We start from the raw sequence: 15,508 nt of genomic DNA on the forward strand, positions 1-15,508 counted from the left end.
GCTGCAGGTCGAGGGTCTTCTGGAAAAAGGGTCGCCAGGGACTTTTAAGACTGAAGTGTTGGCGGCGCGAGTGAATGGTGCCGCGCGCTGAGTGCTGATTAAGAGCTGAGCTAAACACGAGCGTCACTTGACAGCTTTTATTCTGAAAGGTGGGATTTACATTTGTCTTAAACCAACCAGTGGGGAGAAGAGGGGTCAGGAAAATAAAACAAAACACAGTCTAAAGAATCTGGCACTAAAAATTCAAGAAGGCTGAAGTGGCCTGGTGTGAAAATGGCGCACAGCAAAGTGTAAAATGAAAGATTTTTTTTTTTCCTCTGTCGTCAATAAGTTAGTGAAGCGAGTCACATGGTTCATTATTCGCCCTTAATTCAGTTTTTAAATAATCTCAGGGTCTCTGAAACTAGTCCAGTGTTGATATTTTTGAAATGATTTAAAAATATAACAGTAAATAAAAACTAAGGGGGGGGGGGTGCTTCATATGTAAACGCACCTCTTGTTAAATAATAAAAGAACGACACGACATTGGCTGCAGCCTGTGAACATCCATTGATCACCTACAATAAACACCAGAGCGCAGCAGAACGAGCAGGATGTGCGCACATAATTCATAAGTTGTGCATACGCAATCAGCAGAAGGAGCCTTAACCTGCACGTTTACGAGAAAGGGAGCTTCTCCACCTCCACACCTCCCCCGCCCTGTCACCCCTCCCTCATCCCCCCGGAGAGAAAGGGTTAATTGGAGTAGGAATTTCATCGCACATCTGTCAGATTTTTAAGGCCGTGACGCACTGAACGCAGAGTCAATGTGAGCAGGGGGGAGGAGGAGGAGAAGGAGAAAGAGTTGGTGGTGAGATCGATGAAGTGGCAGGCAGAAGGAAGAGGAGGAGGAGGAGGAAAATCTCACGAGATAATGAAAGAAGAAGGAGAGAGCTGCTAGTGTAGAGCGAAATACGAGGCTCGACCCGGAGATTTTTTGGAGTGGAAAACAAAGACTGAAAAAGGGGAACGAAGAGGGCGAGAGAGGATCGTCTGTAACCGCAGATGGTTTTTGCGCTCTTGCTTGTGGTGAATGTAGCACCCCGGGGCGCAGTGGACCAATTGTGTGAATCTGCAGGGCTGCTCGGTGACACAATCGGAGAGATGCACAGGACGGACAACAGCCGCGGACGCGCTCTGAGAAGTGGATAATAAAGGTGAGGATTTTGGAGCTTTCTAAACCTGCACATGTGGCCGATTCTGTCTCTGACTCTCCTGCATGTTTCATAGTTAACGCGTCGTTCACATTCATGTGATGAAAACATGCAAACGCGCCGGTAATGTTCATGCGCACTACTTCTCCGCTGAATTAACTTTGCATAAGAACAAAAAATCATTTTGTTACAAAACTCGATCTGGTTGAAGTGGCTAAAACATTACTACCGACGCTTGCTCGCATTTTTGCTCGGGATGTGTGAGGCAAAATTACACAGATGCGTCTATCACTGTTGTTATTTTGGATCCACGAGTGTGAAATGGTGCTTAGGGCGGAGGAAACAAACGTAAATCGGCTGTTTTTCTTGTCTGCAAACGCTGAAAGTTTAAATTCAGCGGAGTAACAGCGTCTGTTCTGTCTCACGCAGGCACAAAAGCGAAGCTTCTGCCGAGGAGCACAGCTGAGCACCAAAGAGGAGACAGCTGAGAATAAAGCCACAGTTAAAGCTCCTGCTGCTGTTGCCAACTCGTTTTCTGGGAGTTTGAAGACAGTACTTAACATTATCAGATAATTAATTAGACACCCCATACGCCAGGAAATCAATTAATTCACCAATCAATAAATCCATAGTCTGGTGTAACAAGAGCCCTTTCAGGCTGTTAGCCCCACTGTTGAACAACAATAACAAGAGAAGAGCAACAACACACGGGGCAAGAAATACAATTGTATTTGCTGAAATAGAAGATGGATGGGAGTCTAGGGGAGATGTCCCTCCACAGCCACGCTGATCTGGCCCACAGTCAGGACGGCAGGGCCATGCTGCACTCACGGGACCTTTCAGCTGCTTTCCCCAGGCCTTCCCTCGGGGGCCCCACTGTGTCTTTGGAGCCCGAGCCCCGTCCACCGGGTTTCGACCACTCCATGTCAGCACTGGGCTACAGCGGCGACTCCCCGTCTAGCTCTGGCAGCACCTACACCACCCTGACCCCCCTGCAGCCCTTTGATGACAAGTTCCACCACCACCATCACCATCACCCCTGCCTGCCTGTCAGCAATGTCATCGGCAGCTTCACCCTCATGCGCGAGGACCGAGGCCTCAGCACCAACTTCTACAACCCCTACAGCAAAGACCTGGCCATGTCCCAAGGCCTGTCGCCCCCCTCCACAGGTTCAGGTCTGGGTTCCTCCATGCACGGCTATGGCAGCCTGGGTAACAGCCCCAATGGCAATGGTGGCCAGATGCTTCACAGCGGCTACGACGTCCATGGGGGTAGCATCTTCTGCCGGACGTCGGATTTTGGCCGTGAAATGTCGCCACCATGCCTTGGAGGAGGCGATGTGTCAGTGGGGCATCAGCTGAATAAAATGGAGGCTCACCAGCACACCCCGGGCCACCACCCTCACCTCTACAGCCAGCACTACCAGCCCCACCATCACCCCAGCCAGCAGGCCTCCAAGATGGGCGAGCACCTGCACTCGTCGTCGTCCGCCTCGTCCTCGCCAGGTGACGGGATGCTGCCGGGCTCACAGGGCAATGGAAGTAGCGCCGGGGAGGAGATCAACACCAGAGATGTGGCCCAGAGGATCATCACCGAACTGAAGAGGTACAGCATCCCCCAGGCCATCTTTGCCGAGAGGGTCCTGTGTAGGTCACAGGGTACGCTGTCTGACCTCCTCAGGAACCCCAAGCCCTGGGGAAAGCTCAAGTCCGGCCGTGAGACCTTCAAGAGAATGTCCCGCTGGCTCCAGGAGCCCGAGTTTCAAAGAATGGCTTCACTGCGGCTGGAGGGTAAGATCTGGCTTTGCTTTCTCTACTTCACACACACACACACACACACACACACACACACACACACACACACACACACACACACAAAAACTACAACAACAAACAGACACACTCTCTCCCCTTGTGTTCCCCAAACACCCTCCTTCTCCGTGTCTTCCTAAAAAATTCTCCTCAGCGATCAGTATGCAGCTCAGGTTGAGACATGAGTAAAAGCCAAAGCCTCATACTGATGTTTTCCTTCTTCACACCACAGTGAATGTACCACAGTGAATGTACCATTGTCTCAGCCCGGGTGATGAGAACTTAGCAGCACGTTGAGGACAGTTTGTGCAAGAAAGGGCCATATGTGCTGTTCCTTTGTTTACTTTGCTCCCCAACAGCTCCTATTGATTTGTACAGTAGCTACAATAAAAAAGCCACAGACATTTGCCCTCCTCTTAAATGAACCATGAAGATCAGCGTGAGCAGCGGTTGGCAATTTAATCGCATTTGAGCCCACAAAATAATGTGCGCAGATATGCCACTCTGGAGCGATTGATTAATCCGAGCAGTGATTTATATTTGCCCAGCGTGCGGCTGAAGTTGAGCTGGCAAGGTAGCTGATGCAAATTAGACTTGAGCTTTTGCCAGACATCTTTTATCAACATCGTCACCGAGGCAGTTAGTGGGAGGCTAAATACACATGTTGTTCTGCTCAAAGGCAGCACCTTGGAGCTGTGTGAGAGTCCTCCGATCTGGGCACGAAAACTGCTTATTGCTGAACCGAATGTGAATGTCGTCATTAGTGCTGAATCAATTAGAACACCTGAAAATTCATTTTTGTATAATTAGTTAATAAAAATAAAACAAAATGATGAACATTAACTTGTTCCAGCTTCTCCAAATGTGAACATTTTCTGCCCTGTTTTATAGAATTTGGGGTTTGGGATAAAACAACCCATATACAGGCTCAGAGAACTTCTAAGTTTTTCTTTTTTTTTACAATTTGCTGGCATTTGATGTATTTTACTCATTTGATTATTTGGCAAAATAATGAAAAATAAATTACTGGTAGTCAAAAACATGCTTAGCTGCAGGCCTGGATGTGTTCACACAGACTTCAGAGGGTAAAGATTTGAAAGGCACACCGTCATCTGCTGCTGGACATTTAATATTCTATGGGGATGTGGACTGAAGACACGACAGCACGCTGTACAGTGCCGTGTTACAGTGTTGTCCCTCCACAGGGACAGAGGGCCCATCTGATACAGAAAGATATCCAAGTGAACACAGTAATATGAGATGAGCATAGACGTGTGTGTGTGTGTGTGTGTGTGTGCGTGCGTGTGCGTGTGTGTGTCTGTGTGTGTGTGAGTGGTCTGCTAACTGTGGGGGTCTGTGAGCAGAACGTGTGTGCGATCCTGCCCGGCTCATCACTGCTTCTCGCTCTCTGTCAGCAGCTCGACTGATTAAGCCCAACAACACAATAGGGTTCATAGGTAATGATTGTGCACTCTTGCAATCCCTTCACAATTATTGATCTTTGATTGTTTGGCTTTGAGAGCACATGTGTACATCCTCCATTCAGCAAAACGTTACAGTAATCACGCCCGGACCTCTTATCTAAAGATGAGTTATCTGCGGGTTTGTTGTGTGATTCGACAGAAATACGTGATGAATCTAATCCTGTGACGTGCGAATGCTTTGTATGCAAAAAACCTAATCTGGCTCAGGATAAACGCCCCTTTTTCTGTGAACAGATCTAATCACCAATGGCTCTTCCTTTATTTGTCATATCCATGTTCCTTCATCTTTACAAACACAAACATTATTTTAACGAGTCAGTGCTCCAGGTCCAAGCAGCCGATCAATCAGACTCATAAAAAATTAAAGTCCCTGCACAGGGAAGTGTGCTAATGTTTGACAATGCTCCTCTCTCTCTCTGCTCCCACACACTCTGAAATTGCATATTTAGTTCTTGGCAAAGCCACAATTTGGACAGCTCGGCACTTTTCTACATAACCTACTTTCCGAAGGGGGTTGTTGTTTTTTTCCCCCCCTGGCCAACCCCCTTTTGTTTAATTACAAGACCGTATTGATTTCCATGGGAAAGAGCAGCGCGCCTTGCCCACACACACCTCGGCCGCATTGGCGAATCGAGACTGGAATTAGAATGCGCGGTGCCCTGTGCTCCCCAGTCTGAAGATAGCTCAAGTGCTCTCTGCTTCACGCCTCAAGTTTTAAGATGATCCTCCTTAATGCAGCACTTGCCTAAATACATAGAAGGCCCTTCGGTGTCAGCCAGCATATTGTTTTATTTCCATAACTGCCTCTGTATATGGAGGGTTGCAGCACTCTCTGCGATAATTATGGGATGTAGTTTTTGCCTTTTCAAATAATTTTTGCAGAAACTGTTTCTTAAACATGGAGGTTATTTCTCAGATTTTTCCGCAGTATCTTGTGTGTGTATCTGCGTGTCTGTGTGTGTGTGTGTGTGTGTGTGTATGCTCTATGGATTACTGCGCTGTATATGAGATGCATCTCCAGCCAAACCTCAGGCTGTGGAGGAGGCAATCAGGATTTAGCCAGAGAAGAAGGTGGGATAAAGACCACACAGCCGTGCCCTGACACTTAAAGTCGAGGAGAGGGGGATCAGACTATAACTTTAAAGATGATGGCCGAAGCCCTTGACTAAAGGTCTAAATGAATAAGAAAGGTCAGTGCGGTTTACGTGCTGGCTCCAGTGGCTGCACCACCCCCATGGTAATGAAAGCCACAAAGCCTCGTCCACCCATCGCCGCGTACAGTTCACGTTTGGCGAAGCTCAAAGGTCAAAGCTGATACCATTCGCATATCAGAAATTGCAAACAGGCTGATTCAGCCTTAGCTGCCCAACACTGACAAAACAGGCTCGTAGTTTTTGTTGTTTGTTGTTTTTTTTTTATTATTATTATTATCTGGCTCTTGCAGCTCCCCCCCTCTCAGGCACCGAAGGGGTTAACCAGCCTCTGTGGGTCGAGGAGTCTGAGCTGCACAGATTTAATCAATAATTTCTATCAGCCCCTGGCCCAAGAAATCAGCAGGGGGTGGGCTGGCGCTGGAGGGGGGGAGGACATGGGGGGGTTGTGGCTGGGAGGGGATGGGGTGTAGGTTGAGACGCCGGGGGGTAGGGTAAGGGCTTTCGATCACGTTTCAGCAACACGAGACAGGGGCATACATCATGATTAGGGGCTGTTCCCACGATCATAAGAAGCCTATAGGGGAATATTTATGTCTCCAGGAGTAGCCCCAGCACCGGGGATTTATAGCATGGTAATTGTGAGCCTTTTACACATGATTACAGCATAAGGAAGCATTTACTTAATGGTTGGCGTTATGATTGTCAGTAAGGGAGAGAGCAGGGGATGGGATGGAGGCGAGGAGGAGGAGCGGCAGGACACCCCGACTCCTCCAACAACCCATAAATCCACACTACAAGCACGCTATCCAGCACTATCATGTCATTCCTTTCATTACTACATGAGCTGAGAAGGCACCACTGTATGTACCTTCTATAGCTGCAGCCCACCACCCAACCCCCACCCCAGAAATATTGATGGTGGGGATGGTGTAATGTCTGTGAAAAATTTAGCATTTTGAGAAAAATAATAATTTCACTTGTAATATTGACGTGCCACTGACATCTCGGCCTCTTCAGATTTTAATGAGACGTGGTTCAATAACTCTCAGAAATGCAAACAAGCTCTGGATGCCTAAAAGCTAACAGGCCCCTGTAATCTCAAGCTAACAAGAGTGCATCCCCAAGTCAAAATATTTCCTTCATGTAATTATTTTAGAGGAGAACGTATGCAGGGAACTCACAGGCGGACTCGTTCACGTCCATCCGAGGACTTGAATGTTTCAGAGCCTCAGCTGCACGTCGGAGCGGTCACAGCCCAGCGGTGCCACGTACCCACACAGCTCTGGGCCCCACTGTTGTGATGGCACTCGTGTGGAAAAGACAGCAAGTAAGGTCACACTTATTTCTCAAGTGCACTGCTAATGAGAGACATTTGCGGCTGTGAGTTTAAGGAGCGAAGATCCGATCATACAGTAAACATCAAGAGCAGCCCTCGCTGTGTGAGATGCTTCTCAATGGGACGATGTAAGCCAATCAACCGAACGTGCCAGTGCTGTTCTGAGAGCAAAAGCCAGCGCCTGTGGTTTATAATATATGTTTGTAGCCTGTGTGTGTGTGTGTGTGTGTGTGTGTGTGTGTGTGTGTGTGTTAGTGGTTGAAATATAGGATTTCAAGGTTATTGCCAGCTGATGTCTCCACCTAATCAAGTCATTTTTGTCAGTAATAGAGTTCAATAAACCTTGTTTTCTTAAAAGTGAAGAGATCTGACACAGCAGCTAAACTATTTCAACCATGCTCCGCTAGAAAGCAGCTTATTTAACAAAAAATTCAGAAAAACTATTTTTTCTTCAAAACAATTTGAGTTAAAATATTAGTAGGTGTGAATTAAATACATGTTGAATTAATCACACTGCTGTGAAAGAATTCTTGCCTTAATAAAAAAAATAAAAGATTTAGGACTTGACTGTAGTTAAACATGACTCTTTTTATAATGCTGAGAGTTCACTAATTGGTTTTTTCTCCAAATTTATATCCTTCTCAATGCGAAGGAGTGCCTGACATAGCATATTAAACACCACGGATGTTACAAGAAATACCACACACTCTAAATTAAATTCTAACATGACAATAGCTCTGTGTCCACCTTCAGCACCAGTCTGCTGTGCCCTCGCCTAGTGTGTTATTTGTGTGTTGGTATGACTGTGTTGTTGTGGTGTGTGCATACACCGGTGCTTACGCTTAGAAACGCATTTGATACCATCAGCAAAACAGTCGCTCAGCAGCCCAGTGCTGATTGAAACCTCTTAGAAGTGTGCATTTAGGTAATTGCAGGACTCCCCCAAATATGTTTTAGTCCACTTAAGGCTTTCTAAACACTGTGGGCAATGCCGAGTCTGCTTGTTTCACTCACCCCTGACGTAAACCTCCTTTAATAGAAAATAAATTAGTTCCTCCTGAAGTGATTATTACTCACTCACTGCCGCCACATGTAAATGACTTTTATGAGAAACTAATGATGTCGAAGTGTCCACTAAGGGAAAGGAAGGAGAAGACGTGGAAGGAGATGGACAGAGGGGTGGAAGGTGGTTGGGCGGTGGGGAGTTGGCTCGGTACACAAAGGCAGAGGTCGGTGTTGTGTTTCCTGTAAATACAAAATTACAGCGTGTTAGAGGTGAAAGGTTCAGTGATGGATATGCAGAGGAACACGCAGCGTGAATTCAAAAACGCTCGTCTGATTCTCAAAATGGATCTGAGCTCAACCCACACACACCAGGCTATTTTTCCTCCTCACTGAGCAAAAATGGGCTTTAAAACTATTTATTTATTGCAGTATTTTTTTTTTTAATTCAGACTTCTGTGAGGACATATTGATCACATAATTGGATGGGCCGCCGGTGCTACAGTGCTGTTTAACCCAGACCCTGAGTTTGTCGTTTGTGCATCGTGTAAGCAAGACTGACATTAAAAAACTAATTACCAGCAGACTTCATGGCCTCATCACTGCGGAAAAAACTGACAGAGTGCATTTGGCAGGAAGTAACGGTGTTCTTACCCCTATGGATCACAATATTACACTACATACAGAATTACATTAAATAAGAACTAAAACCAAATGTAGCTGTCAGTTGATTTTAAGTACAAAAAAATATCTGCTCTCGATCAGTTCATGTGTTTATTGATTAGTCAGTGAATTCATATTTTTTTTATTTATGTCCCTGAATATATATTTATTGCAGGTTAAAGTGTACAACATATATATATATATATATATATATATATATATATATATATACACAAAAAAACAAACAGTATCCATAAGTATTTTAATTCCATCTGTAATACAATCAAATAACATGAGTCACCTGATTTACACCTAAATGAATGAAATGAAAATGAATGTTGGTTGAAGCCGTTTGGTTCATTGAGCCGTTTGCTAAATGAAAACTTTACTCTGCATCTACTTATGTGTTTGAATGTGATTGTTTTTCTGGGAGTCATTGCCAGTGAATGACGACAGCAGATTTTGTCTGTGAGCCAGATCTCTGGAAATGTAGACTGTTTTTCAAAAGGAGGAAGAAGCACATAATGGAAACCATGACGGAAAACTTGAGCACTTTGGCCTAGATGTAATTATTTGTTTTGTCCCAGCAGCCTTACAACAGCTCATTGGCAATAAGATGTGATAGGCTGAACATCTTGATTCCTTTACAGCACAATGAAACAAGTTGCTGATTCATCTCTTCTAACTAATCCAAGTTGCTCAGCTAATCTATTTTCTTTCAACAAATCCACTTTCCCTCAGCTTAATCCATTTGTCCTAGTTAGCCAGCCAGTCTATTAGCTAACCTTTTCCTCCTTTCCTTTTTTTAATTTGTCGTTTATCCATCTGCCTGCAGCCTGCAAACGGAAGGAGCAGGAGCAGAACAAGCTGGAGCGCAACCAGGGTCCAAAGCGCACCAGGCTGGTGTTCACGGACCTGCAGCGGCGCACGCTCATGGCCATCTTCAGGGAGAACCACCGCCCGACCAAAGAGCTGCAGGTCACCATCTCCCAGCAGCTGGGCCTGGAGCTCTCTACTGTCAGCAACTTCTTCATGAACGCCCGCCGTCGCAACCTCAACAAGTGGGCAGACGAGGGCCGTCCCTCCTCCACAGGCTCCTCAGGCTCCAGCATTTCCTCCTCCGCAGTGTCCTGCAGCACAGCGTGATGACGGGCCGCCGAGGAGCAAGGGGCACATAGACTGGTCTAGGCAGAGATCAGCCGTAATTAATGTCCTCCTCGTTATCAGAAGAAGTGATGGAGCCAGCTGTTATAGATGATTTTATGAGAATGAAGCATTTTTCCAAACCAAAGTTGATCGCTCCCTTGGAATGGAAGGGGGCGATACCCAGAGTGATATGATGGCAGGATGTGAGATCCTGCTTGTATAGTCGAGGGTGCAAAGATGATTTGACTCAAAGGAGAGTCACACCCTTACATAGACGCCATCTCATTGCATTATTTTGATTATGTAGATTAGAGATAATGAGGGTATTACAAATCAGGAGGAAGCATATTTTGGTGTACCTTCAAATCTATAGTCTTCTCTCCAAAAGTCAAGAATCAAGAGGTGCCATTTACTCACATCAAGAGAGCTCCATTGTGTTAACTCCTAAATCAAAAGTGTCCACCATCCAAAGACGTTAATCCTCCCCCATTGTTCTTACGGCCCCGTTTTTTCCTCAAGAATCAAAGTGAAGGAGGAAGAGAAGGCGTTTTTAAACTTCTCGTTTTTTTTCTTCAAGAACCAAATGTCCCTTCCTTAGCATGTGTTTCCATGGTGATGGTTCCCTGTGCTGTATGACATTGATCCAAGTTTGGAGTCTGGGATTACCAGGAGGGTTCTGTAGCGTCCACGACTCCCAGCTCTCAATCATTTTACCATCAACATCCTGTATTTTGTGAAGTTCGTCCTGCCTTGAGTGAATCAGAGTTTTCAAGGGGGAACCGCGGTGCATATTACCATACACCAGGACAGAATCAATAAACACAAGTTGGAAACAGAAAGAGACTTGTCGGTGCAAATGTCTAGCTTTAAGACTTTCACTGAGCTTCCAAATGAAGAGCTCCACAGCCATTTTTTGACTCAAAATCAAGCCACCAAAACAAGAAAATAAGAAAAACAACCTTTGAACACAAGTGTCCCATGGGGAAGAGGTACACCTGACACAATGTATAGTGACCTTGTAGTATTTTTTCCATTCATTACCAAACTGTACACACCTCTGCTCCATTACAAAATCTTTTTTTACAGATGTCTAGAAAATGGAGGAATGTGATTCTTTCAGCCCTTTTTGTACAGATTTCAAGCACATCGCTCTATTTATAGAAACACGTTGGAAGTGTGGGGCAGTTTGTTTCAGTCCTGCTGACGTACAAGGTCATTTTTTTGGTCCACAAAGGAAAGGCTTTAACACGCCTCCTTATAGCCAATAGGTAAATCAAACCAAGAACGTTTCAAATGCAAATACTGATCTGATCAACCTATTTATTACTGCATTTGTGTATTTATTGTTTTCCCTTTTTCTTTCCTCTCTATTTATTTGGTTATTTATTTATGCTATCTATATACTGTAAGTATTTATTTAACAATGCTCTGTATGTCTGTGTGAAACTGAAGACTTTTTCTGATGGGCACTTTTAGCTGTAGATTCCCATCGTAATACCAAAGATAAACATTGCCTCCCTGAATGTACGGCCTGAATCCCTAAACCCTGTTCCCGATCCCAACCCGATCCAGCCCAGCCCACCCAGTGATGTTACGTATCTCTCTCTATCTTTAAGGCCTGGCCTTTCATTTTGTTTGTTTATCTAATTTTTTGTAGAATATTGGGGATTTCTTTACTCTTGCAAATGTCTCTGCGGTCAGCTCTTAATGCCAAGGCCAAAGCTTGTTTGAATGTTGTGATAATGTTTATAATTAATAATACTATGAATAATAACAACAATGATAATGTGGCATCCCATAGGTTCACAGGTTGCTTGTAAAGTTGTGTTCAGACCAATGCCATCTGGCGGAGTGTGTCAAGTGTCTGGGGATCCACTTATAGCGCTGTCTGAAGGCGCCACTGAGTGTGAGCCCTTCAGGGACACATGCAAACATGCGTACTGTTTGTCTGCCTGGGGAAATGCATAGTTGTGACCCCCCCGCCCCATTTTTTCCCCTTATTCTGCCTCACCTGCCCCCCTCCCCAGTGCAGACGCTCCTGTCTATGTCCAACTAAGTGTGTGATCTCTCTGTCCTTCACCTGCCAAGCCTTTCTGCCAGTTGTCTCAGTTCCAACAGGGTTCTTGGGGTTTACTCCTGGATTTGTAGAGGTTCTTGTTCCTGTTCTTTCATTTTTGGACTGCTGGGGTTCTCATCTTCAGGGGCTCTTGGGTGCACCTATTCATAGGGTTCTTAAGGTTTTAGGATTTGTTTCTGGACTTTGGGGGTTCTTAAGGTATGCTCCTTCAATTAAATGGTGATAATTTGTTTATGTGCCTCAGCTTCTGAAGGCCTTACGGATTGTTCGTGACCTTTTTGGGTTTCCTCCTGGTTATCTAGTTTCTGGATCATGCTTCATCAGTTATGGATCTCTGATTTCGATTAAAATTTATAAGGTTTGTTCCTGGACTTCTAAGCTTATCTGTCATCAGGTAGGAATACAAGAGTGTTAGAGCTCGTAGGGTTTGGTTTGTCCCTGGTTCTCTGAGAGCTTTCATGTTTAGTCCTGATCACCTGGGCTTTTTGAAGGTTTTTCCAGGTCCTCTAAAGTTCTCATGGTTCCACCTGCAATTTGCACAGGGATAATTTAATTCTCCAGCACAGTGTGTGGTGAACCCTTAAATCAAGAGAAAATCACTCAACATCTGATTCTCTGACCCCTGCGTAAAGGCTGTCAAAGAAAGTCAACAGTAGCTTGGCCATTTTCCACCATCAGTGTCCGTCTTTTTCTCTCTTTCTCTGTCTTTAACGTTGTAAGGGGCGGATCGCCGGGGCCCCCTTCACAACATGCACTTGAAAGACGGGCGGTCATGAAAGAGGCCATCGACTTTTTCACAGACTTCAAAGGGGAGGCCTTTTCATCCTGTCTCCTCTCTGGGTATCTGGTCTGGGGTCTGCTGTTGGCCAGACCTGTGGGCTTTAGGGGGCATTCAAAAGGGGCGGGGTGAGATCAGAGAGGAGGCTGAATCATCCAGAATGAGGATGGTGGTGGTGGTGTGTGTGTACGAGAGGTGGGTGGGGGGTTGTTTGAGGAACAGGAGATGTTGGAGTAGTGGGGCATAGAGCTGAATTAAACTTTAATGAGCAACAATTGTAAGCATGCTGAGAGCGAAAGGGGGCAGTGGTGGGGGGCATGAGGGTGAGTCTGTACAGGGGGGAAATAAAAAATAAAAGAGCTTGCCGGCTCCTCTGCCGACCCCTGCTTACTGCTGTCATCGTATCAAAGCTGAGGTGACACCTTTCAGGTTTTTCTTTGTCTTTCTGACTGGGAGCCTAAAATGGCTCTGAGCCACCTTCTGCTCCGTGTCAAGCAGGGAAGCTCTTCTCTTTCTGTACAGAAGAGAGGAGGGAGGGAGGCATGAATCCAGTTGGCTGCTGCAGGTGATCTGCATTGTCATTTTAGCCTGCAGTGCCCCCTAGTGGTTTTTGTAGAAACTTTACCCTTGAAACAAGGCTGGCAGCTGAGGCCGTTGCAGAGCAATTCAGAGGGGAGAGTAAATAAAGAAATAGCAGAACTGAAAGCTTAATATATACTTTCAGAAAAAAAGAAAAAAGACAAAAAAACTTTTTTTTTTGATAATGTTTAAACCAAAAAAAAAAAAAAAACAACCAAAGATTGATGGGTAACTGCTGAATCATTATGTATCGTGGGTAGTTTTAGCAGTTCCCTGTCAGAGCTACCGTAGCACTCAGAGGATTCAAAAAAAGCACCAGTGGGGTTCCCTGTGCTGATTATTTATGTTGCATAAAACAGAATTACGTTGAGCTGGAACTGAGAAACTGACATGAGGCAGTGTCTTCAGATGGAAGTCTTTTGACTATGTAAATCCCATGTCCCGTTGGCCCCTGCCCTTTCCCCTGTGTGTACATGAAGACTTTACCCATCTACCTCAACTGTGTGAGATGTTGTGTGGCAAAGATATTCCTTAACCAAAGAATCCATTCTGTCAGGGTGTCTGTCTATCTATCTCGTCTGTCCATCCGTCTCTACTTCATGCCTTTTACTCCAAACCAAACGTGCTGGAATCAATCCGTAACAGGAGCCGAATGAGGCCCCCGTCCAGCCAAAGCTTAAGTCCAGTATGCTAGTGTCCCATTGATCCATGTTCTGTATGTAAATAAAATCATTCTCAAGACCAAAAAAAAGAAGGAGGTGACAATCCAGGCAAGGAGGATCTTGCTGTAATCAACGTTGCCTATTCCTTGTTTTCCGAAAACTAGAATCATGTGACTTGCTGTACCAGAAAAAGCCCAAGAATCAAGCGCTCATCCCAAAATAGAAAAGGTCAGAGGAGGCAGAAGCTATTTTTCCACATTTGTAAGCCACCCCTCCCACCCATTTTTTCCAAAATGTTTAGTGTAGTTGAAATACTGTTTGATCCCACTGTTGTAAGTAGGAATTATTGAAATCCATACAAAAGCTTTAAACGGGGAAGAGCTGAGGGGAATATTATATTTGAGTCTGAGTTTCCTCAGCTTGGACTCGACCCACCATGCTTTATCGTGCCATCCTCGTCCATGTGTTAGACTTACTAATGAATGTGGCTAACCAACCAAAGGCTTTAAAAAAAAGATACACAACACTTTAAACGTCAATCATGGTGGGACATTTTGTATCAACAACTAAAGAAAATCCCTTTGAATACCTCATGTGAAAATTGTTTGTTGTGATGTTGCACTAAAAAAAATAAAAATGACTCATTTGTAACCCAACACTGTACTTTGCTCACTCTATTGGTGGAGGAGTTAGCGGGAAGCTCTCTGGGCTGACAAGAAGGTTTTTCATCAAATACTTTCCTTATATTTGCTTTAACGGCTTTTTGCATGACGAATATACATATTCTGTATCTGCACTGGCACTACAGGAAAATATTTAAACCCTGTTTTTCATTTTAAACAAATCCAGCCTCATATATTTGTACATCTAGATGGTTACGGGCGTCCACTGCAGTGAAGTTTTGAATGAACCTGTTCTACTCGTTTCACACTAATTTCCATGACACAGTGAATCTTTCAATCAAAACAAATAACCAAGCAAGATATTTCCCCAAATATTTAACTATCCCTTTAAAGGGACTCTATTGATTTTTGGTAAAGTAGCTCCGGGTCCGATGAGAGGGTCAGGAGAAAATAAAAACACACCAACTGGCTTTTCTTCTTATGCAAGATAATGCTACCTGCCTACAGGCAGCTACTATGTGCTATCGCATCAGCATGTGCACAACACAGGATGGAGATATTTACCAGAGACACAGGTATTGATTTTGGCCTTCTTTCTTTTTGTAACATCTAAAAGCTAAATTGACCAACAAACCAATTTCCCAGCGACTCAATGGGATCATTTCAGGCGGCTTTAACGGACAAACCTGCAGCTTGTGGTGTGAAATCAAACCTTCACCTCCATCACATCTAAGGCACAAAGCACAGGCCTGATATTTAGTGAAAGGCTGGACTGATCAGTACACAGATATATTGATGAAACCTGCCGTGTATCACAGGGACTGAGCCTCAACAAGGAGTACATCTGTCTCTTTATTACAGATTCAAACACACACACACACCCTCACACACACACACGCACACACACTCTTACAACCAAGAAGTCCAGTGATTACATGTGTAGAGAAAACCTAATTCCTCCTAAAAACATCTTTACAAAAACACCACAAAATTCTGGAG

General features: G+C 44.8%; 1 protein-coding gene across 1 annotated transcript; it reads left to right on the forward strand.

The window, feature by feature from the left end:
* The first annotated feature begins 1,939 nt into the window (after nt 1–1,939).
* Nucleotides 1,940–10,270, forward strand: onecutl (one cut domain, family member, like). The gene is made up of 2 exons (XM_026316842.2): nt 1,940–2,984; nt 9,480–10,270. Exons 1-2 carry the CDS (start codon nt 1,940–1,942, stop codon nt 9,788–9,790), a joined length of 1,356 nt encoding a protein of 451 aa, XP_026172627.1. The 3' UTR covers nt 9,791–10,270.
* Nucleotides 10,271–15,508: the final 5,238 nt, after the last annotated feature.

The sequence above is a fragment of the Mastacembelus armatus genome, chromosome 16 (genome assembly GCF_900324485.2).
Source record: "Mastacembelus armatus chromosome 16, fMasArm1.2, whole genome shotgun sequence".
Lineage (NCBI taxonomy): Eukaryota > Metazoa > Chordata > Actinopteri > Synbranchiformes > Mastacembelidae > Mastacembelus > Mastacembelus armatus.

What these genes read in the sequence shown, in the direction of transcription:
- onecutl (XM_026316842.2), top strand. Translation starts at nt 1,940, where the DNA reads ATGGATGGGAGTCTAGGGGAGATGTCCCTCCACAGCCACGCTGATCTG. An exon ending in GGCTTCACTGCGGCTGGAGG is followed by an intron (nt 2,985 to 9,479) that starts GTAAGATCTGGC and finishes ATCTGCCTGCAG; the next exon opens with CCTGCAAACGGAAGGAGCAG.